This window comes from Littorina saxatilis, linkage group LG14 (assembly GCF_037325665.1).
Source record: "Littorina saxatilis isolate snail1 linkage group LG14, US_GU_Lsax_2.0, whole genome shotgun sequence".
Taxonomy (NCBI): domain Eukaryota; kingdom Metazoa; phylum Mollusca; class Gastropoda; order Littorinimorpha; family Littorinidae; genus Littorina; species Littorina saxatilis.
The window spans coordinates 12,265,347-12,289,527 of record NC_090258.1 but is presented as its reverse complement, the minus strand read 5'-3'; the positions used below and the strand labels follow the sequence as shown (position 1 = coordinate 12,289,527).

General features: G+C 38.4%; 1 protein-coding gene across 1 annotated transcript in view; it reads left to right on the top strand.

Moving 5' to 3' along the window:
- Positions 1 to 24,181, top strand: part of LOC138946845 (fibrillin-1-like) — a 67,542-nt gene that overhangs the window by 17,550 nt on the left and 25,811 nt on the right. The window contains exons 7-13 of the mRNA XM_070318250.1: positions 2,574 to 2,699; positions 3,850 to 3,975; positions 10,982 to 11,107; positions 13,040 to 13,159; positions 16,061 to 16,186; positions 19,681 to 19,806; positions 21,015 to 21,140. Coding sequence (XP_070174351.1) covers positions 2,574 to 2,699; positions 3,850 to 3,975; positions 10,982 to 11,107; positions 13,040 to 13,159; positions 16,061 to 16,186; positions 19,681 to 19,806; positions 21,015 to 21,140 — 876 coding nt within the window. The remainder of the gene's footprint in view (positions 1 to 2,573; positions 2,700 to 3,849; positions 3,976 to 10,981; positions 11,108 to 13,039; positions 13,160 to 16,060; positions 16,187 to 19,680; positions 19,807 to 21,014; positions 21,141 to 24,181) is intronic.

Genomic DNA, 24,181 nt, shown 5'->3' with positions numbered 1-24,181 from the left:
AAATCTTACGAAATGCAGTCATACTTAATACAAATTAAGAATAATAAACACAGAAAGATGTTAAGCAGATTAAGGACTAGCACACATTGTTTAAAAATTGAAAGTGGAAGACATCAGAATATCCCTAAAGAAAATCGTCTTTGTATTGAATGCAATGTCATAGAAGATGAAATACATTTTCTAGATAAATGCAATAAATATCTTAAATTAAGGGATGAATTTAAAGAAGATGCTTCACATATGAATATGAAATATGCTAACAAAAATCCAAGTAACTTATTTTTAGAAGACGAAGTTCAAGTTCGTCTTGGCAAATTTGTTACGGATTGTTTTAGCATTGTATAATACATTATTTGTTGTTTGTTGTGTCAATAACTTTACTGGTTCATGACAATAAACATTATTCTATTCTATTCTATTCTATTCTATTCTATTCAAGCACAAGACCAAGTGCGCAAGGAAAAGATCCTGTAATCCATGTCAGAATTCAGTGTTATGGAAACACGAAAATAACCAGCATGTTTCCGCTGAAAGCGGCGTATGTCTGCATAAATGGCGGGGTAAAAACGGTCATACACGTAAAAATCCATTTGTGAAAAAACACGAGTGTACGTAGGAGTTTCAGCCCACGAACGCAGAAGAAGAAGAAGAAGTATTTTAACACGGCTTCATTTTGTTTCTGTGTCTAATTATCGTTATATTTGTTCTGATGTTTGTTTTGGTATTTAAAAAAAAGGGGGCAGTTTTGGATACTGGGTTCCGTATTCTAATTTGGCTGAGTTTGTTTTCTAGTTGTTGTTTTTCGACAGCTTTGTACAATCTTACAGAAATATTGTTCCAGGAGTTTCTGCACAAACATTTACTAGAAAATGAAAATGATAATTGGAGTTTCACTCCAAAGATGATGTATTTGCGTTTTGGAAAGCATTTTGAATGTTTCTTATCGAATGTAAACAGTGCAAGATTTAAAGGGTTAGACCTAGTGAAATCACACTTTTGGAAAGCAGTATTAAAATATTGGCTGGATAATAACCACTACGATCGTGGGACAGTCGGGCCGACTTTATTATGGAATAATGCATGCATAACGTATAGTGGCAAAGTTTTATTTTTTGAAAGTTGGATACAACGAGGTGTATTGGTATTAACTGACATTGTACGTTCGGGAGACATATTATCATATCAAGACATATGTGATTTGATTGGATATTCGCCAAACCGAATTCTTGAATATAATGTTGTAAAAGCTGCTGTGTCATTATTTATGAGGAAAAATGTTGTAAATATGACTGATGATGTTTGTATTACCTTACCACTGTTTAACGGCAAAAATGTGTTAAGTGCCAGAGAATATAGGAAAGAGATTATTAATATGAAAACAGATGTACCATGTTCCGGAGGATTTTGGAAGAGAAAGTTTAATGTAGAAATTGATGAACGATCTTGGATAGTTGCCTATCAGTCAACACAAGAGACTAGATTAAGAGTTTTACACTGGAAAATTATGCACATTTATCCGACCAACATTCTCCTGTGTAAAATGAAAGTAACGGAAACTAATAAATGTAATTACTGTTGTGATGTAACTGATTTCATTGAACACTTCTTTTTTGAATGCCCGGTTGTATACAAATTCTGGAAGTTTATTGAAGAATTTATTTTTCGTACTTTAGAAATTAAGATTGTTTTGAAAGTTAGTGATGTTTTATTTGGTATGCATTTTGTAATGGTGAAAAAGGCAAGTATGTATAAATTGAACCACATTATCTTAATCGGAAAGATGTGCGTTAGTATATATAAAAAAACAAATTCGTTTTTACCGTTGGAAAGTATTTTTAATAGGCAGTTACAGATAAGAAGCATTTTTGTGTGAGTGTTCAAAGAACAAAACGTTAAAAAAGTTAGCTTGTTGTACTCGATAAGTTGTATTTAATTCATTGTATGAGATATTGTTAATTGTTGTTATTTATTTGAATAAAAAAAATTTGGAAAAATAAAAAAAATACTAGAAATGTATTTTTGTTATCAGCCTCTACCTGCAATGTACTTTTCTTCACTGAGAGAAATGTGCTGAGTATTATTCGGCACTAAATGAACTATTGCAATGTTCTAAGTTAGACTTTATATTATCTTGGAATTTTCCAAGCACCTCGTTGCTTACAAATATAGTTTCGAAGAAATGTAATGACATAGAAAGGTATTGTTTGTTAAAATAATAACAGATCTTTTAACTATGCCCTTGAAAATCCCCAACGTCTTTCTTAAATGTTTAGCTTAAAGCTGTACCCAAAATGAAGAATAGAAAATGAGTCATTTACAAATACAATATGTATTTACAAATGTGAAGAAAAAATCTCGATTTATTTATTTTTATTTTTATTTTGTGCCAAGCACAAATCTCGATTTTTGGTACGGACCAGAATGCAGTATTTAACACAATAGGTTGTACATGTAAAATTATATTCAACTAATCATTGACTTATGTTACTTTCTAGACATTGACGAGTGTGCTACGAGCAACGGAGGCTGTGAAAATTATATTCAACTAATCATTGACTTATGTTACTTTCTAGACATTGACGAGTGTGCTGCGAGCAACGGAGGCTGTGAACAAAACTGTACCAACATTGATGGTTCCTTCAACTGTTCCTGTCTACCTGGATATTCCCTGAACGTCACTGACAACGCTTCATGTTTAGGTAACAACAGGCATGTGTTAGAAGATACAGCCAAACCTGTTTATATCGACCACCCAATGGACCAGCCCAATGGACCACCCAATGGACCAGCCCAATGGACCAGCCCAAAGTGGTCGTTATAGAGATGTGGTCGCTATGGAAGATTGAATCACTTAGAAGTAAAACACGTCTTAGATCCCCCAAAGGGGTCGTTGTGGGCAGCTGGTCTCTTTCCAGAGGTGGTCGCAAGAGCAGGTTTGGCTGGAGATCCCTTTGTGTACATCTTACCCACTGCTGTGTATTTCACATACTATTCAGAATAACGCTTTTGGAAAAACGGGTTTTCACACACAAAAAAAACCTCTTTGCATAACAAATGCAGACGGATGTGATTGTATAGACATTAACTTATCAGATATAGATAATTGTGATAAAAACAAAATTAGATATTTGTGCATCCCAGGTGTCGACAATCGAGTGCAGTGAAAAAGAAAATGCTAATTAATGCATATCGGGAAAAAGATAGCTGTGTGGTGTAAAATGTGTGTTTATATTACTATTAAGTATGGACAGGTCCCACGAGGATTGTAGTGCAATAATAGTGTGTCTGTGCGTTTGCTGTCAAAGAACGTAACAAAATAGTGTTTCTGCGCGTACAATGTGGGCAACTAGTTTTAGAACATGAACTGAACAAGCAGGCCGGATCAGATCATTTCTGAGGGGGTGGTTACCACATTTCGTTTAGGGACAGATCCGAAGCCTTTAGTTGAGGGCGCAAAGGGAGGTCCGTAAAATGTTGATAAAAACAAGGGAATGGAGCAATCTGATGCACTCAGAGCCAAGAAACTTCCCTCAATACGCCTTCCAAAAGTAAATTCAAAAGACAAATTTGGATCAAAACAAGGAACATTGACCGATCTGGTACAACCTGATCCAACGAATTACCCAACTACCTTCCAAAACCGTCATTTAGAAGACAAAGGCCGGCTCCTAGGGGAGTCCGGGGGCATGCCCCCCCCCCGGACAATTTGGAAAAAAAGGAAAATGGAGCAATCTGGTGCAATCTAAGCCATCATTTTTTTAGGCTGGGGGGGGGGGCGGAAACCCCCTGGATCCGCCCCTGACACCTGTGCAGTGAAATAGTGTTTTTGTGTGTGCGTTTTTTTTCCAGATGTAGATGAATGTGTTGACGACACGGACGGATGCGGGCAGAACTGTACCAACACTGTGGGCTCCTTCTTCTGCACCTGTCTTCCCGGTTATTTACTGGACATTGCAGACAGCTCTTCCTGCCTAGGTATCAGCTGGTGTGTGTGTATGTGTGTGTGTGTGTGTGTGTGTGTATGTGTGTGTGTGTGTGTGTATGTGTATGTGTGTGTGTCTGTAGTCCTAGAGAGAGTGAAAGAGTGAAAGAGAGAGAGAGAGAGAGAGAGAGAGATTCAGATTCAGATTCAGATTCAATACTTTAATACAAAGGGATAAAGGTTTTAGGTGATGCCTAATCTTCCAACCTGTCCCTTTTAGACATACATGGCATTACACATTACAATTATATATTTATATAACATGTTTTAAACAGCCAAACGAATAACTAATTAACTAAGAATTTGTAATCAGATTAAAACTAACAAAAACACTAGCTATAATAACGTGGTTCATGGATTAATAAAATGATGATTACGATGTGATGCAGTAACAGTTATGATTTTAAAGTGTAGGGAGAGAATTATTTTTGACAAAGATATTTTCGAACATTTTTTTTTAAAGACAAAAGGGTTTGACATGTTTTACGGTACATTGGAAGTAAATTCCACACAAGCGATCCCCAGTAGGATAAACTAGATTTATACCAATCAATGCGTGGGGTCGGTAGCGTATAATTCAAAAGCCTCGCTCTACCAGGAGGACGCTCAAACAGGTCTTGGATGTATGAAGGTGTTTCATGGTTGTACATTTTGAACATGAAAACACTAGCATTTAAAAAGAACTGCTGTTGTAGCGGAAGAATGTTCAGTTGAGTGTATTTTTCTTGAGTAGTCATATTGGGATCTCGGTTTAATAACTTTACACCTCTCTTGTGAAGTGTTTTTATTTTCTTTATATCAACATCACTGGCATTGCACCAGACAGTAGATGCATAGCAAACGTGAGAGAGACAGTGTGCGTGGAAAAACATTTTAAGGGCATCAACAGAAACAACGCACCAGAGCTTGTTAAGTAAGAAAAGGTTCCTAGAAACTCGTTTATAAACTGTATCAATGTGAGAGCGCCAGTTAAGTTCATCATCAATTACAACTCCAAGCACACGGTGTTGAGGGACTTGCTAACTGTACCATGCATAAGATCAAGGCTCAGAGGCTGTCGCTGGTGTTTTTGTCTTGTTGGTTATTAACATGCTTTTTGTTTTCTTAGGATGCAGTGCCATTCTGTTACAATTACACCAATCATTAATATTTGCTATACTTTCTTGGAGTACTTTTCTTATGAGATTTATATCTGTATTACTGCTGTGAAGTGTTGAGTCATACGCAAAAAGATCAAGTACAGCATTTTCTTGTTTGAGGTGTAATGGTAAATCATTAATGTATAGTCCAAACAGTAAGGGACCAAGGATAGAACCTTGTGGGACTCCACATTTTACAGTGCACTGCCTTGTGATGAATATGAACCGTTTAGGTAGACTGCTTGTTTCCTATCTGACAGATATGAATTAAAAACGTGTGTGTGTGTGTGTGTGTGTGTGTGTGTGTGTGTGTGTGTGTGTGTGTGTGTGTGTGAGTGTGTGTGTGTGTGTACGTGCGTGGGTGGGTGCCTGCGTGCGTGCGCGTGTGTGTGCGCGCGCGTGTGTGTGTGTGTGTTTGTGTGTGTGTGTGTGTGTGTGTGTGTGTGTGTGTGTGTGTGTGTGTGTGTGTGTGTGTGTGTGTGTGTGAGCATGTGAGAATCTTCTCAAATCAAAAGATGGGGAACAGGCTCGCTTTGGCAAAGCGCGGAAGAATACGCTCTCTGGAAAAGTTAGCGCAATCTAACAGTTTTAAGCGCATTGCCATCAGCCAATCAACTGTTTCACATCAGTCTTGTGACACCAGTACTTACTGACAATATTAGTTCAACATTTATCAGTCTGAATGTCGAGAAGCTTTCTCGACATTGAGACTGATAAATGTTGATATCACGGTCAAATCTAACTATAACAATTTTATCGCATTCGATTTCGGAACAGTAGGAACCATTAATCTGTGTCTCAAGAAGTCGGATAAACGCAAGGGAGGCTACTGCCATGTTGGAAATGTTAGATTTGTCTTTTTCTGCTTTCGCACTGAACTTCGTTGCTCTTACTTTTATTTTTCAGTAACAGTTTCTTTTTCTCAGACAAAAATAACGCATTTAAAATGCAAACAGAACACAAATATACGGTCTAAACAGATCACAAGCAAAGGCTAACAAGTTCAGTGGAGTTGGAAGGAACAGCGAAGTACGAAAGTCCCAGTTACTTCATCAGTCCGGCGTAGACTTTTTGACTGTGCGATTTGGCAATTCTGAATGATGGCAGGAACTGAAGTGCGCCAGGCTGTATCAGTGAAGTCCTCTGGCTCATTTTCTGTGTCCAAGAAAGCTTCCAGGTATTTTTCGGCGTCGACGGACTGCGTAATAATGTTGTCGAAGCTCAGTCCAACTGAGTGCAGACGACAAAATGGCGTCCTCCGAAGGCGCTGTAACTGTGTGAAACTGAAAGATGCCTAGGGTTGATGTTGTATGGCTACGACTAAAAAGGGTGGAGAATGGTTCATGCAGGTGCGAACTGTTTAAATCGTCTGCTTATTTCCTGCCTGTTTGTGAGTGATGTGCGCTGAAACACTGTAAGAGATCTCACAGTTTTCTGAGTATTGGTACTTTCAAGGTCAGCCTTGTTTAAGGCTGTTCCAACCACCTCAGTCGGTAAGATTGTAACATTCTTTTCTACTGCTTCTCTGTTAAAGCTGGGTGGGAGAAGTTGTTTTTTCGTCATTGCACAGCTTAATCTTTCTGATGCAGTTACTTTCCTTTTATACATTTGTGATTTTAAAAGAAGGGAGACATTTGTTTCCTTCAGGTGAGATTTTTTTTCTTCAAAACTAAAGTTCATAAACTACTTCCTTCACGATATCAAATTCACTAGGCACTTCCTGCACGATATCAATTGATATTCAGTTCCTAGTTGACCAATGGCAACCGCTGCTTTTGTCATGTGATCAGTAAAAATGCGATAATTATTATTATTATTATTATTATTATTATTATTATTATTATTATTATTATTATTATTATTATTAAGTTAGCTACTCTTCGCTTTTTTTTTACATAAGCATTTTTCACCTTTGGTAGGAAGGTCCTCATGTTTTGGGAAATCTCAGCGCAATTTTGTGTTGATTAAGGTGGCAGGTACAGTGGCGAAAGAGGTATTTTTTGTTTATTTTTATAGCATGAGATATACACAAGCTAGAACAAAGATTTTTGGTAGGTTCTTGCACAAAGCATGTGTCTAACAGAAAATAAATACTGTTACTTTGAAATATTAAATGATTTTAAGTTTTAATTAATTATGCAAATTAGCATCTAATTTTAGATACCGGAACTAGTAAGATTTGTAGACACTCCTATAGCTATCATATTATTTTCTTGGATTATATTTTTGTTTTAGTACATTATACATCACAACATCTAGATTTTGTCATACCACATTTTTGATACTATGTTTTGTCTCTGACATATGGTCATGTGATATTTTTAATAAATTAAAATTAAAAAACATATCCTTTAACAAGGTTTATTACTAAAGTAAGCATGCTATCCAAAAAGTGGTATGGCACAATCTACCTGGTGGTATGATGAAGTTTTGAGCCAAATGTCAGGCTCCATATTTGTGTAAACTAGGAAGGTTAAACAACAACAAAATGTTAATTTTAACGAACGCCAACAAAGTTAAAAACATGGAGAGGGCAGTGCATACTCCTACCAGCTGCCTCTAATGGCCCATACTCAGGTAAGGAAATCCTTCTGTTTCCTCCTGGGCATCCTCCAGCTGACATCTGCTATGCTTTTTAGCTTTGCGGGCTTCATGGGTGTTCAGGTTTGCCTGCCGTTGTGCGTTTTGAATGCGTATAGCATCTTTCGTCATGAGGAAATCTTTTGTGAAATCACCAACACGCAAGTCCAGTTTTTGTAGTATCACACCCAAAGCTGATGCACCATCATTGAACAGAGAAACACCTTGCCAAGTGCAGTGTTAACAGTGGTAAGTCCATGATTCCCTGTTTTAGGGCAATTTCCATATTAGGCTACACCATTTAGTGCCTCATTTGCATTTTGTGTATAGCCTTCAACACATTTTCTTAGAAGTTGGACAGACCAGCTGGGATGACATGTTTTGACTAAGCAGTTCAATATCAATTATCCTGTTTCCATGAAGTAATTCCTCCTGCTAGTGACTTAACCCCCTTCGTGTGTACACGCAAGCACAAGACCAAGTGCGCACTGAAAAGATCCTGTAATTCATGTCAGAGTTCTGTGGGTTATTAAAACACGAAAATACCCAGCATGCCTCCCCCGAAATCGGCGTATGCTGCCTGCATGGCGAGGTAAAAACGGTCATACACGTACAAATCCACTTGTGCTAAAACATGAGTGAACGAGGGAGTCTAAGCCCATGAACGAAGAAGAAGAAGAAGAAGAAGAAGAAGAAGAAGAAGAAGAAGAAGAAGTAAACCGGCCAATTTCTGATCTGTCCAGACTTTTTGCAATGGGATAGAGCCATTCCTCCACTTAAACACATACCACACATCAACTGTCTCTTCAGATTGGGAACTGTTTATGGATTCATTTCTTAACTCTTACCAGTTCGCTCCCTTACCCATCGTAAGCAAGCTTACAATGCCCCCCCCCCCCCCCCCCCTGTAGTTTTCCACTGACCAATTATGTAATTATCAACAACAAAAAATTGGGTCGGACAGTGGATAGACTCATATGTTAGACACACTTTATGACAGAAACAAGCTGGGTTTTTGTTATAAGTTAGTTATAGGCATGCATTATTAGGCAAAACAACAAAAAAGTCTGTTAACGGTAACATAGGGCAATAAAATAGGGTCGGTAGGTCGGGACTTTTTTTTTCCCCAAAAAACATATTTTTAAGTTATTTTGCCAAAAAACAAAGACCTTTTTTTTTTCTTTTTTTTCCCTTTTTTCTTTTCCAAAAACCATATTTTTTAAGTTATTTTGCCAATTTTTTTTCCCAAATGCCAAAAAAAAGTCCAGGGTCGCGGGAAAAAATAGGGTCGGTCGGGATACCGTAAACAGACTTTTTTTTGTGTGCCTTAGGCATGCGTATGTCATGAAACGTCCAACTTTGAAATTTGGGTGGGGGTAATCAGGTGACAATAACTTTTTTGTTTATCAACAAAACTCAATAAAACTTTGCTATGTTATGTAAAATGAATGCCAAAACAGACTAGTTAGCAGCATATCTAAAATAAACTGAACACAAAAAATGTCTTCTTTGTGTTTGTCACGTGTTCCAAAAAATGGGCGTACAAATTTCAACAAAAATCATGTTGTCACCCCCATAACATTTTTTACCTTTAAAGATAGCACAATTCTCTTTGCAAATATGAAAAGCTTATTCATTTTCCTTTCATTTGATATATAACTTTCTATATTTCATTTAGAATATGACCCCAGATAGCCACTCGGCAAGTGGGCACCAACAGCACTGTAAAATATGCCCTAAAACCCCCGAACGGACATTAGTAGCAATCTGAAACAAAATGGCTGCTACCGTTTTAACTCAATACTCTAAACACTAGAAAGGTTTAATTACTGAGACCTTTAATTCAAGACAAAACATAAACATTAAAAAGAAAAAAATCGACCTGTAAATATATTGGCCTTTAAAGTGGACAAACAAGAGATGCAAAAGACAGAAACTACGCATAATTGATGCTGTAACTTGGTTGAAGCAATGACAAAGGCAACGATGCGGACAAGTGTATAAGTGACAATGGTGTTATTGACGCTCTAATTAGGAAGGACCGACTCTTGCTTTGTGCTTGAAAAGTGATATTTACAGAATTCTTAAGTTGAGCTATACAACAAATACAAACATTTATTTTATTTTATTTTTTCAATTGTTATCATGAATATAGTAGAGAAGTGCATTAAGTCCAAACACACCCGCCCCTATACACACACACACAGACACTCCTCCTGCATTACATTTTACTCAAGTAGAAATAGTAAAAAGTTTGAAGGTTAAACACAAATTGAGAAATTCACTATCGACTGCTGGAAAAGCGTACTCTATCCCATACGTATGAGGTTGGCATATCAAAACCAGTGGATGGTGAAGCATTGTATTGCGATCTGTCGACTTGTTTATACACTGAAGACTATTGGCAAATTCACTTGGAAAAAGTACATCTGGGCCGGAGTTCATTTTCTGTATTTTGAAGAAAAAATAACCAGAGCGACTATTCTGTAATCAGTAACCAGACGAGAATGTAGTTTTCTGTATTAGAAAAAAATAACAACGGTGCAGGATTTATTTCTCCATGTAATTTACAGTTAGATTGGTAATGTTCTGCATTAAAAAAAAATATATATAAAAAAACAAGCAGGGAGTTGATTTTGTATCTGCTGTGGTTAAAATAAGGGAATTAATGTTTCTGAAAATAAGAAAGGAAGTTAATAAGTCGTATAAAAAAAAGAAGTTATGTTTCCTTCTTAAAACAATGGCCAGTCAGGCAGTTAATATTCTATATATCATTTGAAAAAGCCAGGAGGTTACGTTTCCACATTCTCAAAGCAGTCAGCTTTATCGTGATGTAGACATTTAGACGGGCGCAGTGGCGTGGTGGTAAGACGTCGGCCTCCTAATCGGAAGGTCGTGTGTTCGAATCCCGGTCGCTGCCGCCTGGTGGGTTAAAAGTGGAGATCTTTTCGATCTCCCAGGTCAACTTATGTGCAGACCTGCTAGTGACTTAACCCCCTTCGTGTGTACACGCAAGCACAAGACCAAGTGCGCACGGAAAAGATCCTGTAATCCATGTCCGAGTTCGGTGGGTTATAGAAATACGAAAATACTCAGCATGCTTTCCTCAAAATATAGAGCGCTGTCCCTTCTGTGCCGAGCGGCTGCATTTCAGGGCTCTCTCATATTTCGTACTGGGCGCCTTGAGTCGCCTTGTGGTGAGATATGTGCGCGGTATAAATTCTCGTTTTTATTCATTTACATTTGTATTGACTAGATATGCACTACTTTTGTTTTCTAGACATTGACGAGTGTGATACGAGCAACGGAGGCTGTGAACACAACTGTTCCAACACTGTGGGTTCCTTCAACTGTTCCTGTCTCCCTGGATATTCCTTGGACGTCACTGACAACGCTTCATGTTCAGGTAACACCTGGCGCGCATGTGTTTTTTGATGCAGTCAAACCTGTTTCTTTTCAGCTGATTTTATTACCAATTCAGTGCCCCATATAGCTTTTTGACCAATCAGAACGGATTCTAGGTGACCCTCTAAATGTTATAACGTTTAGGCAGGGATCCTTTTTGTTTATCAAGCTAAAAATGAACAAGACAAAGTAAAAATTTAAATCAGCAATATCAGAGTGATTTATTCTAAAGAATGACACTTCAGATGCTGTCAGATAATACTCTCTTTATCTAAAAAATACCGAAAAGCGAGTATTGTCGGAGGGTGTTTTACGGAACAGCAAGGCACCGCCCATCCTCTGAGTGTGCAATGCCGACCCGCTCATTTGAAATCTAAATTATCAAAGTTCGGAAAAATCAAGTGAAATTGGGTCACTCGCTTTACGTCAAATGTATCTTTACTTCATTTCCCATCCGTCTGGAGTCGGTTCTAAATCTGTCGCTCTCTGTTCAACAAGAAAAAGCGAAGCAACCGAAACGCATGTTCAACATGGTTTGTTGTGTGTCAAAGGCATTTGACCTGTGAATATTCATCACGTAAGGTGTGTTACTCTGATTCGCTGACCCAGGTCACAAGAATTCTTTGACTAACAGGCATAATCAGGTAGGAGCGCTCAAGTTCCCATTGCGGCTGTTCTGTCTAATTCGCAGGGTCGCTTCAAAATTTCTTTTGGTCGAATTAAACTGTAATAAAACCGTTATTTCTAATATGTTGACTGTTAGCAAATGATAACGGACATGTCTCACAAACGATATCAGCATTCGCCTAAAAGGTTCATGCTTGATATCTTTTTTTCGACATGGCTGTTGTCATTTGCTAACAGTCAACATATTAGAAACTCATAATAACGACCACCCAGGGGACCAGCCAAAAATGGTCGTTATTATGAGTTATTTCTAATATGCTGACTGTTAGCAAATGATAACAGACATATCGAGAAAAAAAGATATCAAGCATGAGATGTCTTGGGCAAATCTCGAAATTAATATTAAACTCAGTGCAATGCGCTTCGTACACAAGTTCAGTTTATGGATTTGCTCTGTAAATCTTGCAATGCACGCACACGTTCAGACACCTACAATTACAACACCCTGATGTAACAATGACTGGAATAGCATTTTGGATTACTGAGGTTCGTATTCTAAGATGACGGGCGCAATTGCTTAATGGTAAGACGCCGGCCTCCAAAGCGGAAGGTCACGGGTTCTAATCCCGGCCGCGCCTGGTGGGTTAAGGGTGGAGATTTGTCCGATCTCCCAGGTCAACTTGTGTGCAGACCTGCAAGTGCCTTATCCCCCTTCGTGTGTACACACAAGCACAAGACCAAGTGCGCAAGGAAAAGATCCTGTAATCCATGTCAGAATTCAGTGTTATGGAAACACGAAAATAACCAGCATGTTTCCGCTGAAAGCGGCGTATGTCTGCATAAATGGCGGGGTAAAAACGGTCATACACGTAAAAATCCATTTGTGAAAAAACACGAGTGTACGTAGGAGTTTCAGCCCACGAACGCAGAAGAAGAAGAAGAAGTATTTTAACACGGCTTCATTTTGTTTCTGTGTCTAATTATCGTTATATTTGTTCTGATGTTTGTTTTGGTATTTAAAAAAAAGGGGGCAGTTTTGGATACTGGGTTCCGTATTCTAATTTGGCTGAGTTTGTTTTCTAGTTGTTGTTTTTCGACAGCTTTGTACAATCTTACAGACAATACCTATTGGGAACATCAGACCCTTTTTCGAGCTGATTGCAACGCTGATCGAAAAGAATGGCAGAAGTTTCCCACTGCAAATTTCTCCTTATGAGAGTTTAAGCGCCGCGTGCAACGGGAGATACATTATTTTCAAAGAGTGCAAAACTCGTAAAGGTCTATTTATTTGTTTTATATTTTTCAGATGTGGACGAGTGTGCTGACGGTACGACTTGCCCAGGACAGACAAAGTGTAAAAACACAGCAGGAAGCTTCGATTGCGTTTGCGATAATGGCTACACAAATAACAATAATCAGTGTGATGGTAGGTTGAATATGTGCCGACCTGCCAGTGACTTAACCCCCTTCGTGTGTACACGCAAGCACAAGACCAAGTGCGCACTGAAAAGATCCTGTAATCCATGTCAGAGTTCTGTGGGTTATTAAAACACGAAAATACCCAGCATGCCTCCCCCGAAATCGGCGTATGCTGCCTGCATGGCGAGGTAAAAACGGTCATACACGTACAAATCCACTTGTGCTAAAACATGAGTGAACGAGGGAGTCTAAGCCCATGAACGAAGAAGAAGAAGAAGAAGAAGAAGAAGAAGAAGAAGAAGAAGAAGAAGAAGAAGAAGAAGAAGAAGAAGAAGAAGAAGAAGAAGAAGAAGAAGTAAACCGGCCAATTTCTGATCTGTCCAGACTTTTTGCAATGGGATAGAGCCATTCCTCCACTTAAACACATACCACACATCAACTGTCTCTTCAGATTGGGAACTGTTTATGGATTCATTTCTTAACTCTTACCAGTTCGTTCCCTTACCCATCGTAAGCAAGCTTACGATGCCCCCCCCTGTAGTTTTCCACTGACCAATTATCTAATTATCAACAACAAAAAATTGTTATTTTACATTGGATGGGTCGGACAGTGGATAGACTCATATGTTAGACACACTTTATGACAGAAACAAGCTGGGTTTTTGTTATAAGTTAGTTATAGAAATGCATTATTAGGCAAAACAAAAAAAAAGTCTGTTAACGGTAACATAGGGCAATAAAATAGGGTCAGTAGGTCGTAACTTTTTTTCTCTCCTTTTTTCCCCCCAAAAAAAACATTTTAAAGTTATTTTGCCAAAAAACAAAGACCTTTTTTTTTCTTTTTTTTCCCTTCTTTTTTCTTTTCCAAAAACCATATTTCTAAGTTATTTTGCCCAATTTTTTTTTATTTTTTTTCTCCCCCAAATGCCAAAAAAAAGTCTAGGGTCGCGGGAAAAAATAGGGTCGGTCGGGATACCGTAAACAGACTATTTTTTTGTGTGCCTTAGGCATGCGTATGTCATGAAATGTCCAACTTTGAAATTTGGGTGGGGGTATTCAGGTGACAGTAACTTTTTTGTTTATCAGCAAAACTCAATAAAACTTTGCTATGTTATGTAAAATGAATGCCAAAACAGACTAGTTAGCAGCATATCTAAAATAAACTGAACACAAAAAAATGTCTTCTTTGTGTTTGTCACGTGTTCCAAAAAATGGGCGTACAAATTTCAACAAAAATCATGTTGTCACCCCCATAACATTGTTTACCTTTAAAGATAGCACAATTCTCTTTGCAAATATGAAAAGCTTATTCATTTTCCTTTCATTTGATATATAACTTTCTATATTTCATTTAGAATATGACCCCAGATAGCCACTCGCCCTAAAACCCCCGAACGGACATTAGTAGCAATCTGAAACAAAATGGCTGCTACCGTTTTAACTCAATACTCTAAACACTAGAAAGGTTTAATTACTGAGACCTTTAATTCAAGACAAAACATAAACATTAAAAAGAAAAAAATCGACCTGTAAATATATTGGCCTTTAAAGTGGACAAACAAGAGATGCAAAAGACAGAAACTACGCATAATTGATGCTGTAACTTGGTTGAAGCAATGACAAAGGCAACGATGCGGACAAGTGTATAAGTGACAATGGTGTTATTGACGCTCTAATTAGGAAGGACCGACTCTTGCTTTGTGCTTGAAAAGTGATATTTACAGAATTCTTAAGTTGAGCTATACAACAAATACAAACATTTATTTTATTTTATTTTTTCAATTGTTATCATGAATATAGTAGAGAAGTGCATTAAGTCCAAACACACCCGCCCCTATACACACACACACAGACACTCCTCCTGCATTACATTTTACTCAAGTAGAAATAGTAAAAAGTTTGAAGGTTAAACACAAATTGAGAAATTCACTATCGACTGCTGGAAAAGCGTACTCTATCCCATACGTATGAGGTTGGCATATCAAAACCAGTGGATGGTGAAGCATTGTATTGCGATCTGTCGACTTGTTTATACACTGAAGACTATTGGCAAATTCACTTGGAAAAAGTACATCTGGGCCGGAGTTCATTTTCTGTATTTTGAAGAAAAAATAACCAGAGCGACTATTCTGTAATCAGTAACCAGACGAGAATGTAGTTTTCTGTATTAGAAAAAAATAACAACGGTGCAGGATTTATTTCTCCATGTAATTTACAGTTAGATTGGTAATGTTCTGCATTAAAAAAAAATATATATAAAAAAACAAGCAGGGAGTTGATTCTGTCTATGCTGTGGTTAAAATAAGGGAATTAATGTTTCTGAAAATAAGAAAGGAAGTTAATAAGTCGTATAAAAAAAGAAGTTATGTTTCCTTCTTAAAACAATGGCCAGTCAGGCATCATTTGAAAAAGCCAGGAGGTTACGTTTCCACATTCTCAAAGCAGTCAGCTTTATCGTGATGTAGACATTTAGACGGGCGCAGTGGCGTGGTGGTAAGACGTCGGCCTCCTAATCGGAAGGTCGTGTGTTCGAATCCCGGTCGCTGCCGCCTGGTGGGTTAAAAGTGGAGATCTTTTCGATCTCCCAGGTCAACTTATGTGCAGACCTGCTAGTGACTTAACCCCCTTCGTGTGTACACGCAAGCACAAGACCAAGTGCGCACGGAAAAGATCCTGTAATCCATGTCCGAGTTCGGTGGGTTATAGAAATACGAAAATACTCAGCATGCTTTCCCCAAAATATAGAGTGCTGTCCCTTCTGTGCCGAGCGGCTGCATTTCAGGGCTCTCTCATATTTCGTACTGGGCGCCTTGAGTCGCCTTGTGGTGAGATATGTGCGCGGTATAAATTCTCGTTTTTATTTATTTACATTTGTATTGACTAGATATGCACTACTTTGGTTTTCTAGACATTGACGAGTGTGATACGAGCAACGGAGGCTGTGAACACAACTGTTCCAACACTGTGGGTTCCTTCAACTGTTTCTGTCTCCCTGGATACTCCTTGGACGTCACTGACAACGCTTCATGTTCAGGTAACACCTGGCGCGCATGTGTTTTTTGATGCAGTCAAACCTGTTTCTTTTCAGCTGATTTTATTACCAATTCAGTGCCCCATATAGCTTTTTGACCAATCAGAACGGATTCTAGGTGACCCTCTAAATGTTATAACGTTTAGGCAGGGATCCTTTTTGTTTATCAAGCTAAAAATGAACAAGACAAAGTAAAAATTTAAATCAGCAATATCAGAGTGATTTATTCTAAAGAATGACACTTCAGATGCTGTCAGATAATACTCTCTTTATCTAAAAAATACCGAAAAGCGAGTATTGTCGGAGGGTGTTTTACGGAACAGCAAGGCACCGCCCATCCTCTGAGTGTGCAATGCCGACCCGCTCATTTGAAATCTAAATTATCAAAGTTCGGAAAAATCAAGTGAAATTGGGTCACTCACTTTACGTCAAATGTATCTTTACTTCATTTCCCATCCGTCTGGAGTCGGTTCTAAATCTGTCGCTCTCTGTTCAACAAGAAAAAGCGAAGCAACCGAAACGCATGTTCAACATGGTTTGTTGTGTGTCAAAAGCATTTGACCTGTGAATATTCATCACGTAAGGTGTGTTACTCTGATTGGCTGACCCAGGCCACGAGAATTCTTTGACTGACAGGCATAATCAGGTAGGAGCGCTTAAGTTCCCATTGCGGCTGTTCTGTCTAAATCGCGGGGTCGCTTCAAAATTTCTTTTGGTCGAATTAAACGGTAACAAAACCGTTATTTATAATATGCTGACTGTTAGCAAATGATAACAGACATGTCTCACAAACGATATCAGCATTCGCCTAAAAGGTTCATGCTTGATATCTTTTTTCTCGACATGTCTGTTATCATTTGCTAACAGTCAGCATATTAGAAATAACTCATAATATCGACCACCCAGGGGACCAGCCAAAAATGGTCGTTATTATGAGTTATTTCTAATATGCTGACTGTTAGCAAATGATAACAGACATATCGAGAAAAAAAGATATCAAGCATGAGATGTCTTGGGCAAATCTCGAAATTAATATTAAACTCAGTGCAATGCGCTTCGTACACAAGTTCAGTTTATGGATTTGCTCTGTAAATCTTGCAATGCATGCACACGTTCAGACACCTACAATTACAACACGCTGATGTAACAATGACTGGAATAGCATTTTGGATTACTAAGGTTGTATTCTAAGATGACGGGCGCAATGGCCTAATGGTAAGACGCCGGCCTCCAAAGCGGAAGGTCGCGGGTTCCAAACCCGGACGCGCCAGGTGGGTTAAGGGTGGAGATTTGTCCGATCTCCCAGGTCAACTTGTGTGCAGACCTGCAAGTGCCTTATCCCCCTTCGTGTGTACACACAAGCACAAGACCAAGTGCGCAAGGAAAAGATCCTGTAATCCATGTCAGAATTCAGTGTTATGGAAACACGAAAATAACCAGCATGTTTCCGCTGAAAGCGGCGTATGTCTGCATAAATGGCGGGGTAAAAACGGTCATACACGTAAAAATCCATTTGTGAAAAAACACGAGTGTACGTAGGAGTTTCAGCCCACGAACGCAGAAGAAGAAGAAGTATTTTAACACGGCTTCATTTTGTTTATGTGTCTAATTATCGTTATATTTGTTCTGATGTTTGTTTTGGTATTTAAAAATCAAAACTTGACTAAATATAAAAAGGGGGCAGTTTTGGATACTGGGTTCCGTATTCTAATTTGGCTGAGTTTGTTTTCTAGTTGTTGTTTTTCGACAGCTTTGTACAATCTTACAGAAATATTGTTCCAGGAGTTTCTGCACAAACATTTACTAGAAAATGAAAATGATAATTGGAGTTTCACTCCAAAGATGATGTATTTGCGTTTTGGAAAGCATTTTGAATGTTTCTTATCGAATGTAAACAGTGCACTTTTGGAAAGCAGTATTAAAATATTGGCTGGATAATAACCACTACGATCGTGGGACAGTCGGGCCGACTTTATTATGGAATAATGCATGCATAACGTATAGTGGCAAAGTTTTATTTTTTGAAAGTTGGATACAACGAGGTGTATTGGTATTAACTGACATTGTACGTTCGGGAGACATATTATCATATCAAGACATATGTGATTTGATTGGATATTCGCCAAACCGAATTCTTGAATATAATGTTGTAAAAGCTGCTGTGTCATTATTTATGAGGAAAAATGTTGTAAATATGACTGATGATGTTTGTATTACCTTACCACTGTTTAACGGCAAAAATGTGTTAAGTGCCAGAGAATATAGGAAAGAGATTATTAATATGAAAACAGATGTACCATGTTCCGGAGGATTTTGGAAGAGAAAGTTTAATGTAGAAATTGATGAACGATCTTGGATAGTTGCCTATCAGTCAACACAAGAGACTAGATTAAGAGTTTTACACTGGAAAATTATGCACAACATTTATCCGACCAACATTCTCCTGTGTAAAATGAAAGTAACGGAAACTAATAAATGTAATTACTGTTGTGATGTAACTGATTTCATTGAACACTTCTTTTTTGAATGCCCGGTTGTATACAAATTCTGGAAGTTTATTGAAGAATTTATTTTCGTACTTTAGAAATTAAGATTGTTTTGAAAGTTAGTGATGTTTTATTTGGTATGCATTTTGTAATGGTGAAAAAGGCAAGTATGTATAAATTGAACCACATTATCTTAATCGGAAAGATGTGCGTTAGTATATATAAAAAAACAAATTCGTTTTTACCGTTGGAAAGTATTTTTAATAGGCAATTACAGATTATGATAAGAAGCATTTTTGTGTGAGTGTTCGAAGAACAAAACGTTAAAAAAGTTAGCTTGTTGTACTCGATAAGTTGTATTTAATTCATTGTATGAGATATTGTTAATTGTTGTTATTTATTTTAATAAAAAAATTTTGAAACAAATAAAAATAAAAAAAATACTAGAAATGTATTTTTGTTATCAGCCTCTACCTGCAATGTACTTTTCTTCACTGAGAGAAATGTGCTGAGTATTATTCGGCACTAAATGAACTATTGCAATGTTCTAAGTTAGACTTTATATTATCTTGGAATTTTCCAAGCACCTCGTTGCTTACAAATATAGTTTCGAAGAAATGTAATGACATAGAAAGGTATTGTTTGTTAAAATAATAACAGATCTTTTAACTATGCCCTTGAAAATCCCCAACGTCTTTCTTAAATGTTTAGCTTAAAGCTGTACCCAAAATGAAGAATAGAAAATGAGTCATTTACAAATACAATATGTATTTACAAATGTGAAGAAAAAATCTCGATTTATTTATTTTTATTTTTATTTTGTGCCAAGCACAAATCTCGATTTTTGGTACGGACCAGAATGCAGTATTTAACACAATAGGTTGTACATGTAAAATTATATTCAACTAATCATTGACTTATGTTACTTTCTAGACATTGACGAGTGTGCTACGAGCAACGGAGGCTGTGAAAATTATATTCAACTAATCATTGACTTATGTTACTTTCTAGACATTGACGAGTGTGCTGCGAGCAACGGAGGCTGTGAACAAAACTGTACCAACATTGATGGTTCCTTCAACTGTTCCTGTCTACCTGGATATTCCCTGAACGTCACTGACAACGCTTCATGTTTAGGTAACAACAGGCATGTGTTAGAAGATACAGCCAAACCTGTTTATATTGACCACCCAATGGACCAGCCCAATGGACCACCCAATGGACCAGCCCAATGGACCACCCAATGGACCAGCCCAATGGACCAGCCCAATGGACCAGCCCAAAGTGGTCGTTATAGAGATGTGGTCGCTATGGAAGATTGAATCACTTAGAAGTAAAACACGTCTTAGATCCCCCAAAGGGGTCGTTGTGGGCAGCTGGTCTCTTTCCAGAGGTGGTCGCAAGAGCAGGTTTGGCTGGAGATCCCTTTGTGTACATCTTACCCACTGCTGTGTATTTCACATACTATTCAGAATAACGCTTTTGGAAAAACGGGTTTTCACACACGAAAAAAACCTCTTTGCATAACAAATGCAGACGGATGTGATTGTATAGACATTAACTTATCAGATATAGATAATTGTGATAAAAACAAAATTAGATATTTGTGCATCCCAGGTGTCGACAATCGAGTGCAGTGAAAAAGAAAATGCTAATTAATGCATATCGGGAAAAAGATAGCTGTGTGGTGTAAAATGTGTGTTTATATTACTATTAAGTATGGACAGGTCCCACGAGGATTGTAGTGCAATAATAGTGTGTCTGTGCGTTTGCTGTCAAAGAACGTAACAAAATAGTGTTTCTGCGCGTACAATGTGGGCAACTAGTTTTAGAACATGAACTGAACAAGCAGGCCGGATCAGATCATTTCTGAGGGGGTGGTTACCACATTTCGTTTAGGGACAGATCCGAAGCCTTTAGTTGAGGGCGCAAAGGGAGGTCCGTAAAATGTTGATAAAAACAAGGGAATGGAGCAATCTGATGCACTCAGAGCCAAGAAACTTCCCTCAATACGCCTTCCAAAAGTAAATTCAAAAGACAAATTTGGATCAAAACAAGGAACATTGACCGATCTGGTACAACCTGATCCAACGAATTACCCAACTACCTTCCAAAACCGTCATTTAGAAGACAAAGGCCGGCTCCTAGGGGAGTCCGGGGGCATGCCCCCCCCCCCCCCCCCCCGGGGCAGTTTGGAAAAAAAGGAAAATGGAGCAATCTGGTGCAATCTAAGCCATCATTTTTTTTAAGCTGCGGGGAGGGGGGGGGGGGGCGGAAACCCCCTGGATCCGCCCCTGACACGTGTGCAGTGAAATAGTGTTTTTGTGTGTGCGTTTTTTTTCCAGATGTAGATGAATGTGTTGACGACACGGACGGATGCGGGCAGAACTGTACCAACACTGTGGGCTCCTTCTTCTGCACCTGTCTTCCCGGTTATTTACTGGACATTGCAGACAGCTCTTCCTGCCTAGGTATCAGCTGGTGTGTGTGTATGTGTGTGTGTGTGTGTGTGTGTGTATGTGTGTGTGTCTGTAGTCCTAGAGAGAGTGAAAGAGAGAGAGAGAGAGAGAGAGAGAGAGAGAGAGAGAGAGAGAGAGAGAGAGAGATTCAGATTCAGATTCAGATTCAATACTTTAATACACAGGGATAAAGGTTTTAGGTGATGCCTAATCTTCCAACCTGTCCCGTTTAGACATACATGGCATTACACATTACAATTATATATCTATACTAGAATGAATACCCGCTTCGCCGGGTAGCCGGCTTCGCCGGGAAGAAGTACTTAGAGCCGTACGCCGGCTTTGCCGGGTCCGAACAATGGACCCGCCAAGCTTAGGTCCCTCCCAGATTCGTGGAATGGGAACAGCACGAAAATGATTCAGTGGCCATAATGCCATTCCTGACCATATCGAGTCCCATCCTTGTCGACGAATGTAACCGTGTTAATCACCTTAGGAGGCGAACTCCACTCAAACAGGACTGAGCAAATTAGAGCTTATCTCTAAGCCCTTTTGAACTGTTATGGCTTCTCAAAATTAAAATTACACAAAAGCCGCCAGACCATATCACAAACAGAACTGAACAATGCACAGGTGTTGCTCACATAGAGACACACACACACACACACACACACACACACAAACACAGAGAAGCCGTATCTATAGAGAGATAGATGACAGTGTATTTTTCGCGTGGCTATAAATTAATTCGACCTTTGCACTTTAACAGTGAGGATAATTTACGGGTCCAATTTACGTTCTGGACACTGCGGTGACCTTCTAAAAATAGTAACAGAACGGGAATATCCGAAGATGCCTCCCTCAAACTATAGTGCACCATACGAAGGAAGGGAGGTAAACGCTGAAAACCTGGAGAAGATGAGAAGATAAGGAAGAGTTACTTATAATGGTGAAATGAACACAACAACCAAAATCGGTTCAGCGCTGCGCGCTGAGAGCACGTGTTGAAATATCTCATCGATGATATTGTGTCCGGGGTGTAGCTGAATACGGTGTCCAAATTTGAAACAGATCCACCGAGAACTTTGGCGTTGTGATGAGGTGTAGCGGCTTTGGTGTGTCGGTATGGGGGCCCGGGTAGCTGAGGTGGAACCAAAATCGGTTCAGCGCTGCGCGCTGAGAGCACGTGTTGAAATATCGACCAGGTTGTGTCCTGTACCGGGTCTACCTGAATATGCCCACCAAATTTGAAGCAGATCCATCGAGAACTTTGGCCGTGCATCGCGAATACACAGATACACAGACACACAGACACACAGACACAAGTCGTATATATATATAGATAACATGTTTTAAACAGCCAAACGAATAACTAATTAACTAAGAATTTGTAATCAGGTTAAAACTAACAAAAACACTAGCTATAATAACGTGGTTCATGGATTAATAAAATGATGATTAAGATGTGATGCAGTAACAGTTATGATTTTAAAGTGTAGGGAGAGAATTATTTTTGACAAAGATATTTTCGAACATTTTTTTTTAAAGACAAAAGGGTTTGACATGTTTTACAGTACATTGGAAGTAAATTCCACACAAGCGATCCCCAGTAGGATAAACTAGATTTATACCAATCAATGCGTGGGGTCGGTAGCGTATAATTCAAAAGCCTCGCTCTTCCAGGAGGACGCTCAAACAGGTCTTGGATGTATGAAGGTGTTTCATGGTTGTACATTTTGAACATGAAAACACTAGCATTTAAAAAGAACTGCTGTTGTAGCGGAAGAATGTTCAGTTGAGTGTATTTTTCTTGAGTAGTCATATTGGGATCTCGGTTTAATAACTTTACACCTCTCTTGTGAAGTGTTTTTATATTTTTTATACTGAACATCACTGGCATTGCACCAGACAGTAGATGCATAGCAAATGTGAGAGAGACAGTGTGCGTGGAAAAACATTTTAAGGGCATCAACAGAAACAACGCACCAGAGCTTGTTAAGTAAGAAAAGGTTCCTAGAAACTCGTTTATAAACTGTATCAATGTGAGAGCGCCAGTTAAGTTCATCATCAATTACAACTCCAAGCACACGGTGTTGAGGGACTTGCTAACTGTACCATGCATAAGATCAAAGCTCAGAGGCTGTCGCTGGTGTTTTTGTCTTGTGGTTATTAACATGCTTTTTGTTTTCTTAGGATGCAGTGCCATTCTGTTACAATTACACCAATCATTAATATTTGCTATACTTTCTTGGAGTACTTTTCTTATGAGATTTATATCTGTATTACTGCTGTGAAGTGTTGAGTCATACGCAAAAAGATCAAGTACAGCATTTTCTTGTTTGAGGTGTAATGGTAAATCATTAATGTATAGTCTAAACAGTAAGGGACCAAGGATAGAACCTTGTGGGACTCCACATTTTACAGTGCACTGCCTTGTGATGAATATGAACCGTTTAGGTAGACTGCTTGTTTCCTATCTGACAGATATGAATTAAAAACAAGTCGCGTAAGGCGAAATAACAACATTTAGTCAAGCTGTCAGTTAGTTAGCTATTGCTTTTCGGGTCCAGCGGACCATAATAGGCCAAATCAGGACCCCAGTCAAGCTGTCGAACTCACAGAATGAAACTGAACGCACTGCTTTTTTCACCAAGACCACATACTCGTAGTTTCGTCAGTCCACCGCTCGTGGCAAAGAAAGTGAAATCGACAAGCCTTGCAGTTACAGATAAGAAGCATTTTTGTGTGAGTGTTCGAAGAACAAAACGTTAAAAAAGTTAGCTTGTTGTACTCGATAAGTTGTATTTAATTCATTGTATGAGATATTGTTAATTGTTGTTATTTATTTTAATAAAAAAATTTTGAAACAAATAAAAAAATACTAGAAATGTATTTTTGTTATCAGCCTCTTCCTGCAATGTACTTTTCTTCACTGAGAGAAATGTGCTGAGTATTATTCGGCACTAAATGAACTATTGCAATGTTCTAAGTTAGACTTTATATTATCTTGGAATTTTCCAAGCACCTCGTTGCTTACAAATATAGTTTCGAAG